We start from the raw sequence: 21,103 nt of genomic DNA on the forward strand, positions 1-21,103 counted from the left end.
TTTTTTTTGTTTCATTTTTTGGCTGTTGCTTCATTCTCGCTCTGGTTTATCCATTGATGGAAGGAGTCTCCAATGAGTACCAATAGCAGTTTAAACAATTCATATGAGGTAGTATTCCTTGCAACTGTTCTCCCCTCAAATTTTGAGAGAGAAGTTATTATACAAAGATCATGAGAAATTTTTCTCCCTTCAAATTTTGGCAAGAAATAGTTATATATATATATATATATATATTAAAAAATTAATTAACATTGTGGAGTTATCTTGCTGGTGGAAGGTTGTCCTGATGCTGTTGCCGGACAGATTTAAAAAATGGCGAAGTACCTTTACATGCAAACCAATGATTATCTATGAAGTCCACAGAAATTGCGCTTTAGAATGAGGGACAAAGAACAAATTGTATCGAATCGACTCCAAGAACACCGTCTCATTTTGACACAATAAATCAACTTTTGGGATCTAATTAATTTTTTTTTAAATTTTAGGATCTAAATATTTCTTGCTAAAACTGGAGAGGGTTAAAATTTATTTTTCTCCAAACTAGAGTTTCTAATAATCGGTTTACTATAAACCATTCTGGACATGCAACATGGTAAAAAAAACCACGCGAAACCAACATGGTAAGAACTACATACAATCATGTTCTTCCCATACAAATCTAATTTTGGGTTTGAATCCAAAAGGATTTTATTGGTTGTATCATCTATGGCTCTGAATTATGTATGTCATTAGTTCCCGTACCCTGATTTGTTGATTTAGGGTACTGATACCCAATCAATATGACGGTTTAGCTTGATATACATCCTTCTAAATATATTCTCTTATGTGTATATATAATTATTTCTACACAACAACTAGAGTGCAACACATACAATGCATATATTTTTATTAATTTTTGATAGAAACAAAATTCATTCAAATAAACAAAAATATGTTTGAGAAAATATTTGAATCCTCAATCTTGTGGTTAACAGCCCAACTTAGCTATACCCAATTTCATTGAATGGGGCTACACGTCTGAATAAATGTAAAGAAAGATGAGATGGGGAAACATAGAAGGTTGGACATGCCTCACGCATGAATAGATTAGGAGAGTTGGCAACTCGGCATTATTTAAAATGGATGAACTATAAGTCCATAACTTGAATATCCAAGTATATTGATATTCCAATGCTTATTTTTCCATATGAGATGGTGGTTGTGAAATATTTCGATGCACATAATGATAAAATCTGATTATGGATCTCTTTAAAACATGTCCGAGATGTGTTTATATGAAAATTATTTTTCTAGCTAAATGAACATGTACGTGGAAAAAATTATTTTTTGATAATAGAGGGTTTCGAAGGGCTTTAGAGGACCTTGTATCTTTTATACTCGCCCCCAAACTTATTTATCTATGATGGGAATGACAACTACCATATGTCCAGATCACTTAACCAAATCTCTCTTGATAATGAAAAATTTATTTATATGTGGAAAATTATAATAAGAAATAATAGATTAAAATAAAAAATAAAAAATAATGAATTATTTGAACATAGATTTTACATAAAATTCACTTAATTATTAATTTTGCATGAATCTCTAGACGTATGATTTTGCAAGGTGATGAATCCGGTAAAATTGATAACTAGAATTGAATTTTTAGTACAAAATTCACTTTCCTAATAGGTCTTTGAAAATGTTTTTTTTTTTTTTTTTGATGCAAGTGAACAATTTCTTCAAAATATTTCTTGATTAATTAAACTGATAAACTTTATTGCGCCCTTTCATAAATTTGAAAAACGGAAAACAAATTTCCCCTTCCTTTCGCCCAGAGGAACAGAGGATGCCATCCGAGGAAGAATCCTCTTCTAATCCCTTCTTCTATTGGGACGCCGACGCCGAGGAGGAGCTCCGAGCCATCGAGACTGCCTACGCCTCCTCTTCCGCCAAGCGGCGGCTCTGCGAGCTCGAGGCCCGCGACCCCGACGCCGCCGATCAGCGATCCAAGGGCCGCCGTTTGCCTGATTGGGGGAAGACCAACGCCGCCCTGTCGAGAGGCCGCGCCGCCGATAGGATGCCCCCTTCTTTTCCTATAAATGGGCTTTGGAGTCTCGCTCGCCGTCCTTGCCGAGGTAGAAGGAGACCAAACCCTTGCTGATTCTTTTCTCTTTTGAGCATTTGAATGCGATTACGATCTGAGAATCTATAGTAAATCATTGACTAAGAATTTGGATAAAAGTTGGATTTTTGGAGTTGGGAGAATCATAATGCCGCTGACAGTATTAAATCATGGGCTGAATCTCGTTGTTGGGCATCCTTTACTATTCCATGATTTGCACGTTTGTAGCAGACTGTCGGTTGTATTCAAGTAATATCTTAAGGTATGTTAAAAAAAGAAGAAAAATTGGGGCACAACAAGTGGGTTTAATCTGACCTAGAATGCGGCACTTGGTGGTGTTTGAAATGGGGTTGCTAAGGCTTTTAAAGCTTATTGTGCACCATTTGTTTATATATTTTTTGAGACAGGAGGGGATAATCCCCATAATTCTACCCTTATTCCCACCCCATCCCTTGAGGGTGACTCCAACCGGAATCCTAGCCGCAAACTAAAGTTCGGTGGTAATGATTAATTTTAGTATGCATATCTTTTAGATGTATCTTTAATTCTAGGGTGTGTGAAGTTATGACATAAACATGCAATACAAATTATAAAAAAATTCAGAACACATCAAAAATTATGACTCAGACACTTAAATCAGTATCCTTATCATATATATTCCAAAATCATAGTATTAAGACAATGAAGTATAAGGAAAGGCCAAAAAAAAATGAATCCAAAGTAAACCATACCAAGGGCATATTGGCCGTGTCAAAGCATATCAGTTGACACCACTCGTCGATACAGCTGACAGCACTTGCCTTGCCTACCCTTTGCTGACTGATATGGGTTCAATACTTGATATTTCAACCTTGCTTGAAATCAACTTAAAGCAGTTTAGATGTGAATATAGTAGGCCTTCCTTAGTGCACCTTGCAAACTTTTCATGTATTCTTCACTAATGTCATGTACTTGTCCATTCTGCAGTGTGCCAAATGTTGATATTGTATGCTAAATGTACATACTGTGTTTGTCGCTGATTGGCACAAACATGAAGGACAATAGTTTATTCCTTGTTCCAAAGCTTATTCATGAAGACCACAAATTGTTGTGAAATTACACCCATTCTAGCTGCAATTCTGTTATAAGAGTAATCGATCTATATAAGCTTTCTGAACACTTGGCGTGTTGGTGTGCTTTGGGATGGCCAGCTTGTGATTGTTGGAGCCCATGCTGTGTCTTATAATGAGCAATATGAAATTTAAAGTATCCTTGTTCTTCCTCAACCAACAAATGGTATTGTTGGTATACAGAATAGGTGTGATACCTCACTATCATGGTCCGTAAATCTGTTGAAGAATAGTCCCTACAACCTACAATTTAACATAGCCTGCGTACCATGAGTCTGCTGGCCATCCATCCAAAAACCAAGGATCCAGCCAGAAACTAGTTGTTAGCTATACCATGTAAGATCGGCCTTTAACATGTTACTGCACCTAAGCTGAATAATGTAGATGCTTTCATGCTCTTTGTTTCTTATTGTATCCATTGCACATTTGTTCTTTTGTTGCCACACTCTACAATTTTGGTATAAAAAATCTCATTTGGGTTGTAGCCTGAGAACTCTGCCTTCAGATGAGTCTCATTTCCAACAAATTACCACGTTCCCCTCCACCATTGGAAGTACAACCAGAATATCAATTTTATGTGAGGATGAACAAGTACTGTAGTAGCTAAAAAACACTGGATTGATATGTTTGGTGCCCATTGATAACAGATCTTGCTGATTCCAGCCCACTGCAACTGAGAAAAGAGTCTTGTTTTCCATCCTCCTAACTTATGGATACTTTCAATTGGAGAACAGCACACAACTGATTAGAGTCTAAAAGAAAAGTGGCTGAGGCCATGGTATTGATATGAAGCCATCCTGAACTTCAAGGGACTATTTTGAAAAATGACAAGGATCTGATCCTAAAACTTTGCTATTGGATCCTCTCTATTCTATTTTTTTTTTTGAACAAAATCTATTTGACTTTATATATGTTATGGGTTTGGTGCTGATCAACTTAAAGTTCATAGGATATCAATTTTATCCAATTTTCTGTTGAAATTTAATAATAATTTTCTTCAAACAGCTTCTTGGCACTAGGATAATGCTATATCTTAAAGGATATATTAGACACCTTTATCTGTTTACTATTTTTATTAAAATGATTCCCTGCTATGTGGATATTAATGCATTGTTGCTGGAACAGCTGCTCTTGCAATCTTAATGGTCTAATAAGATTTGGAATAGAAAAACCCGCTTGACATCATTTTTTAATCTAAATAGTTTAAATAATCCTTTGTTTGCTTAGTGACTGATATTTTTTAACCAATAGTTGATCATTTGATTGTTCAATGTCTTTCTGGTTGCAGAAAACTTCAAAATGAAATATCCAGCCATGGTTTTTCAGGGACAGATTATATATAGTAGGACAGCTCCTGAAGTAGAGCTAGCTGCTAAGGAGATTTTGGATAAAATTAATTCCATGAAGGATAATTCTGATCAAGTCTCTCTTGGATTTGATATCGAGTGGAGACCTCTGTTCAAAAGAGGTTGGTTCCTTAGCTAAAAATATAAATGGTGGCTTCAGCTGTTCAGTCTATTTTCTTCCTTTTAGGTTGCATTTTAAATGATTTTATGAGTATAAACCTTTATGTGCTGCCTGCTCAATTTTATGCATACTAAATACTTGTAGAAGGTATGCTGCAGTGTCATATTTATTCAGACAAAATCATATATGAGTAGAGACTTGAGCTAGTAACTTTAGGATAGGACTGAAGCCTCAACTCTAGTGGTGCAAAATTTTGCACGGCCTTTCAGATTAAAGATCTGCAGATGACCATGAACTGCGGTATTCAAAATATGTAAAAGCAAAATGGAAATCATATGTTTTGGAGGACTCTTAATTCTTCTTCAAGTGAACAAGAAAGTGTGTCAATAGATTATGCTGTAACATCTTGAAGGCCATATAATTAAGAAACTGAACAGTCAAATTTTAACCTAGAATCTTAAAACACATATAAGCAAAATTCAACAAATTTGGTTGCTTCTAAACTATAAGTTAACGCTCTATCATGTCTATTTAGAACCACTTGATGCCAATTTCAACAGCACCAATATGCTTAAAAAAGACCCATCCTAAACAATTATTTAATGTTTGAGCAGAAAACGCAGCCATCATTTTCCTAGTTCAGCCCTAGACTAGATTTTTTGGAAATACAATAATGGTTAACCACCACTGTTAGCCGATATGATGGGAAATGATGGACAAATAACTGGTTCGTTTGATTATATCATCATTGACAGCATAAAATTTATAATTTTCTGTACTTACATGGATATTTTATTTTTGCAAATATTAATTTTAAGTGGGCCAAAAATGAGAAATAAAGACTGTCGTTCCCCCTTATATAATGGTCATTGAAGGGGAGCAGCCATGAAACAATGCCCTTTTTTGAATTCCTACTATATGTCGATGTACATGACAGAAGCCTCTGAAATCATTAACAATTGCCACTAAACCATGCTTGCTGCACACATAATAATTCTTCAGAACATTTGACTTTTGATTCCTATCCGTTTTAGAGGTTTAGAACATGCTTGATGATCTGTGTTTTCAATTTTGATGATCCTTATTGTATTTGTGCACGCGCATAGAAATACATTGAGGTAAATCAAAACTTGTTTGCTACTGGTCTGGAATCTGCAGGAGAAGCGCAAAGGAAAGCTGCAGTGATGCAGATATGCATGGACAACTCTCGTTGTGATGTAATACACATCATTCATTCTGGAATTCCTCCTATTTTGAAGTCCCTTTTGGAGGGTAATTCATCTGTCAAGGTAGGCAGTCTATTTTGAACTGTTAGCTATTCCCTTTTCTTGTTAAGTTGGTAAGTTCTTTTGCTTGAGGATGTCCCTATATGTTCTCTTTCATTGACAATGTTTTGTCATTACATGAAGGTTGGAATAGGTGTAGCCAACGATGCCTCGAAGATTTCAAAGGATTATAATATCTGTGTAGAACCTGTGGAGGATTTGTCAAGCCTTGCAAATCTCAAGATTGGTGGAGATCCTAGGAAATGGGGTCTCAGTTCTTTAACCGAAACGATTACATGCAAGCAGGTTCTACCAACAACTGAGCTATAAGTTTAGTAGCTTAAGTCCTCAAGCATGCAAGCACATGTGCTGTGACAAATTCGTACATGTTTAATTGTGATTTAATCTTACATGCCCTAATAATTTTGAGCTAGAGAACATAGAGATGGCAGATGCGCAAACAGTTATAGTAAGCTAAATTCAAATATCAAATAATTGTTATAAGAGATTGGGGAATAACAGAAAGGAGCTATAAATGTATTATAGTGTCTGTTAGGTAGCACGATCACTAATGAACAAGTAACTTTTAAGTATTTTGTAGATCTTTTTCTTAACAAATCATCTCCAATGCTTGCCTATAGGCTGAACTTTTTGCCATTGGTTGTCATTCACGATTGGTGTTTGTCGAAATTGGCTGAAACTTAAAACTTGATTTTTCATTGTGGAATAGGAAAAATGGGAAAAAATATAACAACATAGATTAGAAAACTATGCCAGCATATACAATGGATTGTGTTATATTCACCCTCACTTGCTAAATGGGGGTTTAAATGAAGGAAAAGAGATAGAAGTTTCATTTTGTGCACATATTATCAAATAAACAACAAAACACAATATCTAAAATTTAGATACGTAGTAATTTTATTTAAAGTGAGGAAACAAATACATAATAATTTTGATATTTTATTTCATATTTGGGTGGGGCCAAAGATCTACAATATTACACGTCAGTTGGAATTTCAACCCATGGCAAAAAGAGCTGAACTTAAATTGTTTTTAAATAGAAGGTTCTTGAGTATGCTTGCAGCTACGGCAGTCTTGTTCCTTGGAATAAAATAATAAGTCTGTTCTGCATTCTAGGTACCTTAGGGATAATGATGCTATATTTGACCTTATAGACATAAGCCATCTGGCTAAATTTTTGCTGTGGACCATGTGATGATGCCTAATAATCAAGGATAGAGATGCTTAGAGAGGCTCATTTTGAAGAACATACATATGCTTGATGCACAAACGAATCATGTTGGGTCAAGGCCAAGGTTTTTGATCTCGGATATCATATTTATCTTGGTGGTTGGACAATACAGAAGAGAATCGAGATGTCGATTTATCTTTACAGTGATTGAAGTTTGGGAAAATTTTAAAAATAGCTGAAATAATCCAGAGATTTCAGTGAATATCTAACAGAGAGATATTGGAACATAGGCCAACTAAGTAAAAGGAAAAAACTGTTTCAGGTTCGATTGAAAAAGGAAAAAAATAGAAGTGGTTTCCTTTCATTATTGGTTTCTTTTGATGTTTGCCACTCTCTTTAGGAAAAGACCCTCTTTTCTTGGTCTAAGATGATACGGATGAAATAGACGCCTGTAATGTCTATGGGTTGGAGGCATTGTGGAAATTAGCACTGGCAGTTTGCAGCATGAGAAAACCTTTTGCGTTTTGGATGTGGCATGGTGGTGCTGCAGGAGATTCCGATGCCTAGACTGGGAGATCCCTCAAACTATGAAGCGCCACTTCAAGACTTTGCCCCTTCATGAGGCAGCAGAGGCCTTATATGCCATGAGCATCTGAGATTCATAGTCCTTAACCAATCCTGGCCTTTTTGGGTGAAGTGGAATTGCATTACTGATACTAAATGAGGTAGTATCTTGGCATGTTATTTTACACTTTGGCATATCAGTCTATGCCAGCCAAGTAATACTAGTTGATATATCATAGATATTGTATCAGTGAGTGTCAAATAGAGCGCAGCAAATGCTTAAAGTAGCAAAATTGATTTTATTTCTATCATGGGTAAGCAATTATCATAAAGGCTAGCTGTCAAACTAGAAGTAATTAGAGCACCAAATGCAAATTGATCTCATGTTTTTCTTCCCAGAGTTACTGATGGTTGTCCTTCAGAACTATTTAAAGGACAATCTTGTTAGTAAGCTCTTAGCTCCCTATTTCAATATAGGCAAGATGTTCTACTTAATAATAAACTGTTGCAGTGAAGGAGTTCAAAAGTGTGGAGCTTGTTGAATAAAAATTATCAGTACTATGCTCCATTGGCAATATAAAATTTCTTTATAATAAATGTCTCTTTTGATCTATTGGTTTTATAGATCGCACTAGCACAACAACAATCTTCAGCTTTTCGAATTTTTCAGAAACATTGTTTCCCAATATAAGTGCTTCTGACATCTCACATAATTCTAATTTTGCACTTGGTAAAAGAATTATCATGCATACCCTACATCCATTGCACACACGTGTGCACCGCACACAGGCACATATGCAAATTGTATAGTTATTGTGTCAGGGAATTTGCTAGTCTCTTTTGATACTCTTAATCTGCATTTGTATTGTACTCTTCATATCTGCTATTTCTTGCTGCTACTGCAGTTGAAGAAGCCTCACAAAATAAGACTGGGAAATTGGGAAACTGATGTGTTGTCAAGAGAGCAACTCCAGTATGCTGCCACTGATGCATTTGCATCTTGGCATTTGTATCAGGTGAAAACAAACAGTAACAGTCTCTCCCTCTATCTCTTTCTTGTTTTCCCACATGTTGTATAGCTTTCTAAGCTTAGTTATTTGCTTTACCAGGTTCTGAAGGGCTTCCCAGATGCAAAAGCTGAAGCTGAAGACGTGACACAAACAAGCCATGCTGTTTCATGACTAAAGCATCCCTCTATATTTATCACAATTTTTTTTTCATGATGATATCTGGTTCAGGTTAGCAATACATTTTATATTCTTTTATATATAAATTCTGTATTGTTTGATAAATAATTAGTTCAACATCTTGGCTAGGTAGTCGTCACATGAAGAAGCATGAAGAATGGCTGGCAACTAGATTGCGTTGGATGGAAACAGAATCCATGTATACAGTGTTGTCTAAGTTTGGGAAGGGCAGCTTGTCTTGCAGGTGAACATGTCTGTTGCTTTCTGTACTTTATTTTATTGTTCATCTAGATCTATTCCGAGTTTTGTTTGACATTGTCATGTTCCCTTTTGCTGGGGAATGGATGAAGCTGAATGAATCATAAACTTTTCCAAATTTTTCTACTTAAAATATGAGGTTGTGCTTGATATGCGGTTGTGAGAGCTTAACATGGTCATAGTACAGCAACGATTGAAAGAATTTCAATACAGAAGGTACTGTACTGCTGCTTCTATGTCAGCCATGGAGACCTAATAGCTGCCGACAATTAGTCTTCACACTGGATAGCAGCAGACAATTTTGTCTTCGGACCATAACAATTTTTTGGCCTGAACGTTACTCGAGAAACACTTTGATGCGAAAAGTTTAAAAATTTTCAATTGGCCCCTCAAAACTATTTTTATTTCAATATGATCGTATTGTCCATCCTCTTTGGAAAGCATCGTGCATTAGTTTTGATACACGCGATAATTTAATAGCTCTATTATTTCTGAAATGCCCTTCCTCTCTAGCATAACCATTGCGTTAGCGTTCGGGTTCTCTTCTTTTTGGCAAAGCCTAGGGGTTCGAGAAACCATGCCTAAATGGGATATCGGGTTCTCTCAGATGTCGCCGGCTGCGAAGTACTTGTTGACGCCGTCAACCTCCTCATAGGGTGAGGTTTCCGGCCATGCCGAACTTGAATCACTCCAATCACAAAGGCTGGCGGAGATGATCTTGGGGAGGGATTTGACGAGGGTATTAAAGGTAGCTGACTCGGTCTTTTAGCTGTCGAATATAAACCACTTTAACTACTACAAAAAGGGTGGATAGAGATCATCCAAAGTTGAATTGCGCATCAAACTTTCTAAAGCCTTTAATTTTTGAAGTGGGGGAGGGAGAGGAGGAGAAAGGTGTTGGCTCTGGCTACCATAGATGGCAGAGTGGCCGAGGTCAAGAGCTTTAAGGGACAAGGAATTAGGATCCTTTTATTATCCCTGAAACAGTTAGTGGATTTGGAAGAAATGGTAAGTTAGTCTTTTAAGCCCGTCTGTTAAAAGTGTGTGGGGTCAGATAGACGATCAAACCACATTGACACACAAAAAAGAATGAGGGACTAATTGAAAATTTCTAAATTTTGTGGCTCAAACTATTTCTCGCATAAAATTGAAGGTGTCTTGCTGTATTTTTCCTCATGAGATAACCTGTAGATTCTGATTTTAATTCTGTGGGCGACTTGGAAACCAGATCATAGAAAACCTAGATATACTCGGGCTCTAAGACACAATGAACCAATGTTTTATGGAGCACCCAATCCAGGTTTGATGAATTCGTTAATCTGCTAAGGTTGCCTACAATCTCAATTGAAGTCATTAGGTGTTGGGGTACCAGTGACTTCAGTCCGAATCTTTCCTCCACCTCAATTTCAGCTTGGTTTTCCTTTTCCTTCTATCTTAGTGAGAGTGAGAGAGAGCGCGCGCGAGAGAGAATTCATCAGTTTGCTTGATTCATGTTAAAGTTTGTAATCTATAATTTGATTGTGAGAGAAATTTTCTCGTAATGATCTATATTTGTAATGTTAAAAAATTTGCTTGTCAGCTAACTTTGTTTAGAAAGACTGAAATTATAAAGAAAAAATCTCTCAGCAGATTTTTTCTTTTAATGACTGTCCTTCAGCTAGATTTATTTAGAAAAGTGCCTACCTAATTAGGAGAGTCGAGAAGTGTTCTAAAAGTAGGCCCTTGTGCCTGCAACTTTGAATAAATACTATTCAAAATAAATTTAAGTGATAAAAAAAGGATTATATATTAGATGTAGTTTTCTATTGAAAATTTCTTGACATTTTAGCATTATATTTTTGTTATGGCTAGTATAATCTGTACCGACAATTTTTTTTGAGGTGTACCAAACAAATTGTTTGGTTTCATCAAGGTAACAATGTAACATAACACAGAGAACATGACTTCGGGAGAAGACAAAATATGGAGGCTGTCACATAATATCCTTTACCTGCATTGCTGCATCTATCAGCCGTAACCATATATGTAGCATAATACATAGAACATGACTTCGGGAGAAGACAAAATATAGAGGCTGTCACATAATATTCTTTACCTGCATTGCTGCATCTATCAGTTGTAACCATATTACAAGTTGTTGATCTTGCATTGATTCTCTATCACTATGCATTGATTCTCTATCACTATGGGCTCGTTCGGTTCGCGGAAAAAGAAGAGGAAAAAGTGTGGTCAATGAAAAAGTAATGAGATGCCTCTTATTTGGTTGGAGTTTTCAAAGGAGAGAGATGGAAAAGTTGTATTCCCATGGAAATATAATTCCTACATTTCATGAGAAAGTCTTTTCCATGAAAAACATAGAAAAGTTACTTTCTCATGAGGCAGAAATCACTTTATCTTTATTTTTTTTCCAAAAAGGCTCTTCAGCATTAAAAAGGCATTAAAAACCTAATTTTTATTAAGAGTATAATAAGAATTATACATAATTTTTTCAGAAAAGTGGATGGTCAACCAAACATAAACACTCTAGAAATCTGTCATTTTCCCATGTTTAACCAAACATGCCAAAAGTACATTCCCAGGTATTCTCTTCCTAGAAATCTTCTTCCTAGAAATCATATTCTTAAGAGAAAAAATACTTCCCGCGACCAAACGAGCCCTATAGTGAATTAGCCGACTACGAGCCAATCCACAGCAGAATGGCAATTCGCGTCCTGATAATGACCTCAATCAACTACATCCATGAGCTCGACACCGACCCAAACTAGAATTCTACTGACGTGGTGTGAAGCTATAACATAGGATGGCAGGGAAAACTAGGAGAGGCTTCTCAACCAGTATGCCAAAGGTGCTCTGCACTAATGGAGAAGACTGACTAGTATAACAGCATCGTTCATTATGGCTTTCTGATGGAGGATTCTGCCACCATCCACCAAAAAGCAACGCATAGGGCTTTTGACATCAACTTGCTTCAGGTGGTTATCAGAAAACTTAGCATTCATTTGTTGATTGATGCTCCAAGCTCACACTAAAGCCTGGCAGAATGAAAAAAGGCAGGTGCAGTTCTCTTGTGGAAAAAAGCAGGGATCCTTCCACCTATTGGCAGGCGTTCAGGTAGAATTCTGCACGAAACGGTTGTTATGATGCTGCATACAGCAGCAACCATGGATCCAAAATGTTTTATGAATTACAAGAATTACATAAGCAAAGCAAGAAGACTTTAAAGTAGCAGCTGTAAGCTTGGGGGTTGACACCTTTATACCGATAAGGTGGCTGAGTTTTCATCAATGGAATATGCTAGTGCTGGAACTAAATGAATGCAACGAATGCGGGGAACAGATAAAAACTTTTGGGTGTTTTTTTTCTTTTCTTGTTTTTTTCTCTCTTGTGAACCTGCGGTTGATATTTAGTAGTTCATACATCTTCATGTGCCCCAGAATACTTAATTAAATAAAAAAATCAATCACCATGCACACTTCTGTGAGCAACATCTATTTTGCAAGGAAATGACAATTTTTGTAATTCCACTGCTTTGACTGTTAATTAAAAAAGTAAAAGTTGCATCGAAAAAGGAAAGGGCGAACAGAACCACCATATAAAAATACAAAAAATGTTTTTAATAATACGTATGCTTTAACACTAAATCAAAGCCTCATACAATAAAAAAGGAGAATATGGATTCATCCCCTCCCAAAATTTTATAAGACTGAATGCTTCCACTTGAGTATAAAGAATGTTACCTACGGGTAAAAGACCAGATATAATGCACGGTGGGAGGAAACTCATCGCAATCCAATCGGCCAATTCCTAAGGAATTATGAAGACCTAATTGCAAAGAATAATTATACAGCCCAACAAGGAGAGTGTAAAAGAAAAGAAAAAAAATATTGGAAATGGGGTGGATTTACAACATAACAAGCAGAGGCACAAACATCTGCTTTGGGAATGAAGACTCAGAAATGAAATAGACCAAATGAATGCTTGAGTTCCGTATCCTCATGCCTGTAAAAATTGGAAGGCTGGGTTCTTGAGAAGCTCTTCTGGTGGTTTTATATCTGAAAAGGTCTTATCTTGTAGGGAACTTGATATGCCATCAACTGAGAAGGGAATGCTGCACCAGAAACAAGCACAAAAGAGTTAACCATGGAATGTTGTACCGCACCGAACCGCCCGATTCTACCCCTCGGTTCGAGAAACCCGGCGAAACATGGGAGAGGGAGAAGGACAGAGGAGAAGAGAGAGAGAGAGAGAGAGAGAGAGAGAGAGAGAGAGAGATGGGAAGGGAGGGAGAGATAGGCCGAGAGAGGGAGGCAGAGAGGGTTTTGAGACCCCTCTCCTCTAGCCACACGAAAACAGGGGCTCCGGCCCTATTTTTTTGGAAACTTTTTAAAAGTGAAATCGGCACGGTGCTGACTACACATAAAAAAAAAAAAAAATCAAAAAAAAAAAAGAGATGGAGTTCCTGTTTCGTTTCAAAACAGGGTCTTCGCCCCTATTTTCGTGTGGCTAGAGGAAAGGAGGCTCAAAAGCCCTCTCTCTACCTCCCTTCCTCTCTCTCTTCAACGAAATAGGGATTTTACCTCTATTTTCGTGCGGTCAGAGGAGAGAGGGCTCAGCCTCTCTCTCTCCCCCTCCTTTTTCACTCTCTCTCCATCCCTCTCTCCCTCTCCCTCTCTTCCTCTCTTTCCTTCTCCATCTCCCCCTCCCTCGCCAGCTCTGGCTATGTTGGTACAAGCCCTGAACAGAACAGCACGGTACCATATCCGTACTGTCGAGTAATCGGTGCGGCTTCTGGTACCAGCACAGCATACCTTGTAGTAAGCCATCAACTGTCTTAACCGAAAGTTTCCATAATTAAAGAAAATAGTTTAATTCTTTCCACCTGGAATTGTCATCCAGCAAAAAGGCACTGCTAGCAGCATTATTGGAGTCCTCTGTCATTAATATCCTCATGCTGGAAAGGACCTGTAGGAAGATGTCATGAGTTCATACAGGGAATATTGGAACAAATGAGCTGTTCAACAAATATAGATAATACTGTACACTTAAATTAAAATAGATGCTAGCATGCTGCTCACTAGAGGCTGTAAGTAGACTCAAAACACAAATGAACAAGCATGACAAACCACTAAGCAATGTTGTGTGACATGCCCTAGATAATAGAAGGCTCTTGTATTTAAACATGAAGCAGAATTTGCACTTACACTTGAAGACACACTTTGAGTGTTATATTTATCATCCCAATACTGAGTGCAAATTCTGTAAAGCTGCTGGACACTCAAGACCTGTTGAAAGAACCGAAAGATTGAGTAGTTATATATTGTGCAGATTGCAGAACAACATGTGCATGCATGCATGCATGTGTGTGTGTGTGAGAGAGAGAGAGAGAGATTGAAAGCTCACTGGGCAGAGGTCATTGACAATTTCATCATATGAAATCCTGTATTTCTGAAATATTACCTGTATATTGCCATAGAAGATAGAACAGTCATGAGATAAACAATGAGTCCATTCATTGTTAACTAAATCTTGATGCTTGTCAAAGATGGTCAATACTAAATAGAACTGAAACAGATTGTTGAAATTGTAGTCAAGCCATACCTACAAGACAGTTATGTAAAAGATTTTACATATTCTGGAAATCTACAATCTAGACACAATTATTATATGACACCCTGCTAGTCAATATTCAGATAATATTTGTCGTGTATGGTTCTCCACTTGTATATCAGAATTTACCATCTCAGGAATTAACCAGGAAGTTCACCTTATCATGAATAGAATCTGTATCCCAGATTGATGCAGACACTAATAAATATATGATTGACATATGAACATCATTTCTGACATGATGCAATATAAGTCACCATGATTTAGAACCATAACACTACTGCCACAGCCAAAAGTCATGATATAATGCATCATAAGGGCATAAAGAAATCGTCTTGGTAGCAACCACCAAACCAATAGAACAAAGGTTAGCTCTGCAGCCGGTCCACAATATGTATGTTAGTGTTTCTATCTATATGGAAGTTAAATGACTACTTTCTTTACTAACGCTTCCGAGCGAAAATGAAGAGGAGCTTTTGTTTCAATGCCAGGATTTTTCCAGAAGGATTCAAACAATAGACCAGCAAGTAGGTAAATTCACAAAGAACGATTGACAAATAAATGTATATTATTTTCCATAAACTTCTCAGGTGGCTAACCAATGAAGAAGATTATGCTACTCAGTCTCTGAGATCATCATCTACTATTTTTTTTTCTTTTTAAAAAGAAAACTCCCAAATTGCAAATAATCATTACTATTTTAGTCATAGTAAATCCAAATTTTGTAACCACTCCTTTATGTATATGCGCACTAGCCCCTATTTCAATCCATGCTCACTATTGGGAAGCATGGTAGACTGAAGCTAACTGTAGTTGATGAGACACGTAGAGGCAAATGTGTCAGGTAATATTACATATGACCTTACAATTCTTGAGCGGCTTCCTAATCCATCCCAAATATATTGGCTACACCCAACTAACCAACAGCTAATAAATCAAAAAAAAAAAAACTAAATCATATTTAACCCGCCAACTTTTTTAAGATAAGCAATGTAGTTGGAATAATCTATCCAGTGGAACTAATTGATTGCAAATAAATATTCTCAGTGCAATTATTGATCTACCTTTGATCCACATTCCCATCAATGGATCTTTTTCTTATTTCATTTGTTCCCCTTTTTTTCAGTGGACCCATGTAATACCCAGCCTTTTGGCTTAGGAATGAATCAGGCCTGGTCCATTTGACCGGCCTGAAATTTTATTTGGGCATGGCCCGGCCTTTAGGCCCACAGGCTGGTGCCTAAACAGCACCCCAAGGCCTGCATCGAGAAGAAAAAAAAATGAAGAAGAGGGCGGAACCCCTGTTCGATGCGGAGAAGGAGCTGGACTCCACCTCCTCCTCAAACTTCAATTGGAAAGGAGATTTCACTGCCTATAAATCTCCCAACGATCACCTGAGCAGAAACTCACCTAGAGCCCTTTCTTTCTCTCCCCCTTCTCTTCTTTCTTTGTTTTCTTGTTCATGGTGCCCTATTATTGGGCCTATCATCGTCGTGGTTGATCCTTGTCAGAAAAGAGGTAATGACGTCTCTACCTATTCACCCCTTTCCTCCCTTTTCTGTTCTGACAATAGACCACTACCTCTGACCCAGATTCCGGTGGAAGATCGGATTCCGCTGAAAACCTCCTTCCCCTATTTTTAGATCTGATAAATGGCCTCTATTCTTTCTTCCTCGCTGGCTGCTACTGTCACTGACCACTTACAACTGCTTAGTGATGTTGTGGACTGCGACCTTATGTTATCACCATAATCCGGCCTCGGATATTTTTTTTGCTTTTGCATTTCAGTCGATCCCTATTTTTTTTCAAGTTTTCTTTCACCAGATGCGCCATCATCACTGGCTGCTTCCTGTCAGGCTGGTCGATGCGCCACCATGCTTTGTGCTTCCGTGGCCAGCACTCTCACTAGCCACAACAACTGTTGAGCCCAGGGTCGGCGGAATCGTGCCAAACCGAGCGATTTCGGTCATATCGAACCATCCCGGCGGCAGACCGAGACGGCTCCAGCGACGAAAACGAAACCAGTTGTTTGAGGGGGAGAGAAGGAAAGAGAGAACGAGTGGGAGAGGGAGAGGAGAGGAGGGTGGCGGAGGTCAACGAAAAGCCGTCAGGCACCTGGGCAAGAGGTGCAGCCGTTTGCCTACTTCACTTAAATATTATGAAATTAAAAAGCAGCCGGACCCCTGTTTCGAATGAAACAGGGGACCTGGCTGCGGCCTCCACCTCCTGCCGGGCGCCGGCCTCCACCAACCTCCTCTCTCCCTCTCCCCTTTCTCTCTTTTTCTCTCTCCTGTTCGCCCTCTCCCCCGCCTCCTCTACTATGTCAGTACAGACTCGGCCCGACACGGCGTGAGCCCGTACCAACCTGTGCCGCCAAGCAACTGGTCCAATGCCTGGTACCGACACAGCAGACCATGACTAAGCCCATGAGGCCCCTTCCCCTTTCCATATTTTTCCAAGAAGAAGAAGAAAGAAAAAAGAAAAAAGAAAAGGAAAAAAATATATTTTTGATTCTCTCCCCCTCTACAATCTCTTTTCGAGCCAGTTGTACCCTAGCCTAATCTTGATCGAATGAAGTTACCATGATCGGACTGCCCCCGGCTGTTGGGCACTATCACCTAATCAGCTCTATTCCACCCTCTTAGTTTCGCTCTTCTTCTCTTTCTCTCTCTCTTCTCTTCATGACTCGTGGGCCCCACCAGTGGGACCCTTTGCAGCATGAGTCAACCCTAGTGAGGCATCCTGAATCATCTTAGTGACCAGACAACATATCGTCCCCTCACCCTAGCTCTTGTTAGGCACTGCTGGACTCCATCACCATTAACTTTTGTGTTATTATTGTGCTGGTCCAACCCTTATTCTATGATCGATTGGATTTTGTGATTAGGCTGGCCGGACCGTGGGATGCCACTACCTATCAATCCTATCTTTCTATAATTATCCATACTCTTTCTAATTATTGTACTCGATTTTGTATAGGGGTATAATTGTCTAGACAAGAAGATGTCCAGCAATGGGATACTACGATATGATCTATTAATTGAGGATTTTGAAAAAAAATCTAAAATTATTTGGATTTGTCAGAGTATTTATAAGGTAAGTAATGCTTCACTTGTTCTAGATTTATCAGCAAATTATAAAATTATTATATTAATAAATTTTGAATCGTACTAATGATGATGCATGAATTTGATAGCTAGTACTTTATTATTGAAAATATGCTCTAGTTTAGAATATTATGATGGTGCATTATCAGAAGTATTGATCTTGTTATGTATTACACTCGATCGATTTTGATACTGCATGATTATATATATTCTTATCGAACTGAAATATGAAATGTGATTTGTGAAACAAGTTTTGATTCCAGATGATTATGGACTCTCAGCCTATGTTAAGGACCCCGGTAATGGGAGCTAATATGCTGGCACTTGCTTATTCCTGAAAGGTTTATGCTGTAAGAAGATGCGCAGCAAACAACAATCAGATATGCGGTCGTGAAGGACTTTGTCGCAAGATGATGCGTGACACTCACACCACAAGAAAATGAGCGGTATCATCACCCTACCATAGAAAAAATATGGTCGTAGATCATGGTTAACGAAATGTACTTGATGTTTTGAAAGAAATTGGATTTATGAACAAAATTTAGATTTTAAGACAGATTAAATTTGGCATACATAATATTTTGATAAGGCAGCATATCTGGATTTGGTTTTGAACTAATGAATTCCATGTACTTATTTTTGTAAATAATAATTTATTTTAATTGCCTAATTAATCTAGTTAAAATGCTCATTGTTTACCGGGGGGTCTAGCCCATTATTCTATATTCTATTGTTTTTTCGGATTCTATGAACTAAGATGGCACGAGGTTATGTTCAGGGAGAGTAACTAGAGGCAGAATTTGACATCTTTATTTTAGATCAAGATTTGACTAGAGTTTGATGTAAGATCTTTTGAATATTGTTGGTTATGTGAGATATTAACAATTGTTTCTAGTTATTTAAATTAAAGTTTAACCATTGGTTATTTAAATTTGTTCCGCTGCTTGTTTTATGATATCGTGTTGAGATGCCTTGCATGCTTATGGGGAGAGTTCCTATGAGTATACGGCAGTTGCCGCATCTCCTGACTCGCGATCTCGAGTCGGGGCATGACAACCCATCAATGGAATTTATAAATTTGTAATTGCATAAGTTAGTACCATAACTAAAAATTATGATAGCCAAGTGTTACTAAAGAACATTACTTAATTCATAATAACACCATGAATGAGAAAAGGAAGTCCTTGTTATGGACCTATGATAAAGAGTTTTTCCTTTCAAACTGTATGGTTAGTTTTCCAATTTGTGAAGGTAACATTAGTCAGTTTAAGATAAGTAGAACAACTTGTATAACAGTTGCAGAAATTCACTGAGCAAATCAGTCAGATGTCATATACGAAGATCAAAATGAACAGGTCGGGATGTTATAAAGCCGCAAAAATGATTCTGTGAATTAAAAAAGGATCATTGGCATGGGCATGATCTTCTGGTTTATACTTTGTCATAAATAAGCTCATAACTATGGACATATTGCAGAAGCCTCATATAAAATTCCAAGTTAATGCATTTCAATTTAATGCAAGCACCAATCAACTCAATATGAGGAAGTCAACCCAGACATATGAGGAGGGGGTGGCGTGGTGGGGGTGGACTTCTTACCAAGAAACCCACAGCTTGCCTTATGTGTTTAAGTTCATCCCAGGATGTCCCAGCATACTGTAATGTGAGACATTGTAATATGAGACCAAAAAATTCCAGACACAATCTAGACCACACACACTTCCATATATGTCAAACTCTATATTAAGTTTATCACCTCTGGTTTTGCTTGTGCACACCACAGCTCCAATTCAGCCAAACCAGATTTCACATATTCTCCATTGCTAAAGGAGCAACATTCACGGCGCAGAAGAAGACTGAAGTAGCAGAGAAAAGAACATATCATCAAATAATCCACAAATTTAAGGGTGAACAAAAGTAAAAAATATGGTCACCTGTTGAAGAGCTGAACATTGATGAATGAGAAAATCTGAGTAAAGAGTTTCTGAATCAGAACTGTTGGCACCTAAACGTCATCATATCAACAACAATCAGCCAACTGCTTATAGATAACACATATATATATATATATTGCTCCAATCTGTGGAGATAATATTTACATAGTTTTCTTGTAGTGTCTTGAGAAGATTATTGAGGTTGTCAATGATGCTCTGCCAGTGGTTAGTTTGAGTTGAATTCCCAAATGAACGCCCTCTCAGCATACTTGCTTTTGCTGTTCTTGGTGCCTTGAGTTCGCAAATAAATAATCAGCAATACAGATATCAGTCTTAAAGGCTCAAAATTCTGATAAGATTCAAATAGGCAAGCATGTATAGCAAGTTGCAAGTCAAAAGGAGAAAGGTATGAAGTCTAATGCAAGTAGTCAGCAGAGTACTATGCCAAATAAACACAGAACAACAATCTCCTAACAGTGTCTAGATACAAAAGAGACGTAAAAGTAGTTAAAAGGACAGACACTTTCAGAACGTTTTCAAGGATCTTATTCCCAACCGAATGAAAGTAATTGTAAACTCAGCTATGATATAATTTTCTTAGGCTGCCTTTGGATGTTTTAAATGTTCAAATCATGATTTTATCTTTTTCTCGGAGTTATTAAATTGTCAGACTTGAGAATTTTAGGAGGTGTTTGGCTGTCAAAATGATAAAGATCTAAAATGGTTAAAATGGTAGGATCACAGGAATGAGAAAAACATGAACTTGGAAAGTTCCATAAAAATAGAAATTCTGAATTCCATGATTTATGGGATTTTATGAATTTCTACTACACAATCAAATGCACAGATTTCTAAAATAATCAGTTGTGATGTCCAAAGTCACAAAATATCATGCTTTGAAGGTACATACGAATGCACGCTTACTAATCTTAATGAGGATTTTATGTAAATAAACAAAGTACATAGCAAATTTTCAGCATATTTATGGCAAGCATCTGCAGGATCATTTGCTATATGCTAACAATGTCAAGGATAAAAGTTAAAATATATGAATAACATTAAAAGAAAGATTCAAAAGTTTTTCCTAATGGTTATATGGGACTTATTAGTAATAATACTTTTGTCAGTCAGTTGAATTCCATAGGCAACTTAGTGTTCTTGGTGGGTGCTGGCTGAGGAAATCCTCATGGGAGCTTCAGATTTGTAATATACTCTTAACTCCATTTCTATCAATCTAAGGACAAACTACATCTGCACATGATGTAGAATTGTGGTGCAAGGTGGTTTTATTTCCTTAAAGTGA

General features: G+C 37.4%; 2 protein-coding genes across 11 annotated transcripts in view; one reads left to right on the forward strand and one right to left on the reverse strand.

Annotated features, from left to right (window-relative positions):
- The first annotated feature begins 1,771 nt into the window (after positions 1-1,771).
- LOC103720152 (3'-5' exonuclease-like) lies at positions 1,772-9,270 on the forward strand. 3 transcript variants are annotated; one of them, XM_008809738.5, is made up of 7 exons: positions 1,772-2,120; positions 4,505-4,684; positions 5,842-5,972; positions 6,093-6,254; positions 8,613-8,723; positions 8,817-8,945; positions 9,028-9,270. In XM_008809738.5, exons 1-6 carry the CDS (start codon positions 1,832-1,834, stop codon positions 8,886-8,888), a joined length of 945 nt encoding a protein of 314 aa, XP_008807960.2. In that variant the 5' UTR covers positions 1,772-1,831; the 3' UTR covers positions 8,889-8,945; positions 9,028-9,270. The 3 variants fall into 3 exon arrangements, with proteins under 3 accessions (XP_008807960.2, XP_088574391.1, XP_008807962.2); XM_008809740.5 differs by having other exon boundaries at positions 1,778-2,120; positions 9,024-9,270; XM_088718265.2 differs by lacking the exon at positions 4,505-4,684 and having other exon boundaries at positions 1,774-2,120.
- Positions 9,271-12,743: 3,473 nt separating this feature from the next.
- LOC103720153 (myosin-6-like) overlaps positions 12,744-21,103 on the reverse strand; it is a 68,802-nt gene continuing 60,442 nt past the window's right edge. For 5 of the 8 annotated variants that reach the window (XM_089929623.1, XM_088718262.2, XM_039123563.3 and 2 more), the window contains 8 exons: positions 19,966-20,091; positions 19,801-19,871; positions 19,623-19,722; positions 19,466-19,522; positions 14,553-14,609; positions 14,354-14,434; positions 14,032-14,114; positions 12,744-13,260 (listed from right to left, as the gene is read on the reverse strand). In XM_089929623.1, the coding sequence (XP_089785749.1) occupies positions 13,146-13,260; positions 14,032-14,114; positions 14,354-14,434; positions 14,553-14,609; positions 19,466-19,522; positions 19,623-19,722; positions 19,801-19,871; positions 19,966-20,091 (690 nt within the window). In that variant the 3' untranslated portion in view covers positions 12,744-13,145. Of the gene's footprint in view, positions 13,261-13,960; positions 14,115-14,353; positions 14,435-14,552; positions 14,610-19,465; positions 19,523-19,622; positions 19,723-19,800; positions 19,872-19,965; positions 20,092-21,103 lie in introns of those variants that run through there. The other 3 variants (XM_089929622.1, XM_089929621.1, XR_015976300.2) reach the window with 3 other exon arrangements.

This window comes from Phoenix dactylifera, chromosome 3, assembly GCF_051530095.1.
Source record: "Phoenix dactylifera cultivar Ajwa chromosome 3, Ajwa_hap1_PhDact_Kaust_v1.1, whole genome shotgun sequence".
In the NCBI taxonomy this organism is placed as follows: Eukaryota; Viridiplantae; Streptophyta; class Magnoliopsida; order Arecales; family Arecaceae; genus Phoenix; species Phoenix dactylifera.

Bases quoted from the DNA above. Each gene is read 5' to 3' on its own strand.
- LOC103720152 (XM_008809738.5), top strand. From the start codon at position 1,832: ATGCCATCCGAGGAAGAATCCTCTTCTAATCCCTTCTTCTATTGGGAC. The intron at 5,973-6,092 runs GTAGGCAGTCTA...CATTACATGAAG, and splicing joins AGGGTAATTCATCTGTCAAG to GTTGGAATAGGTGTAGCCAA. The intron at 8,724-8,816 runs GTGAAAACAAAC...TTGCTTTACCAG, and splicing joins CATCTTGGCATTTGTATCAG to GTTCTGAAGGGCTTCCCAGA.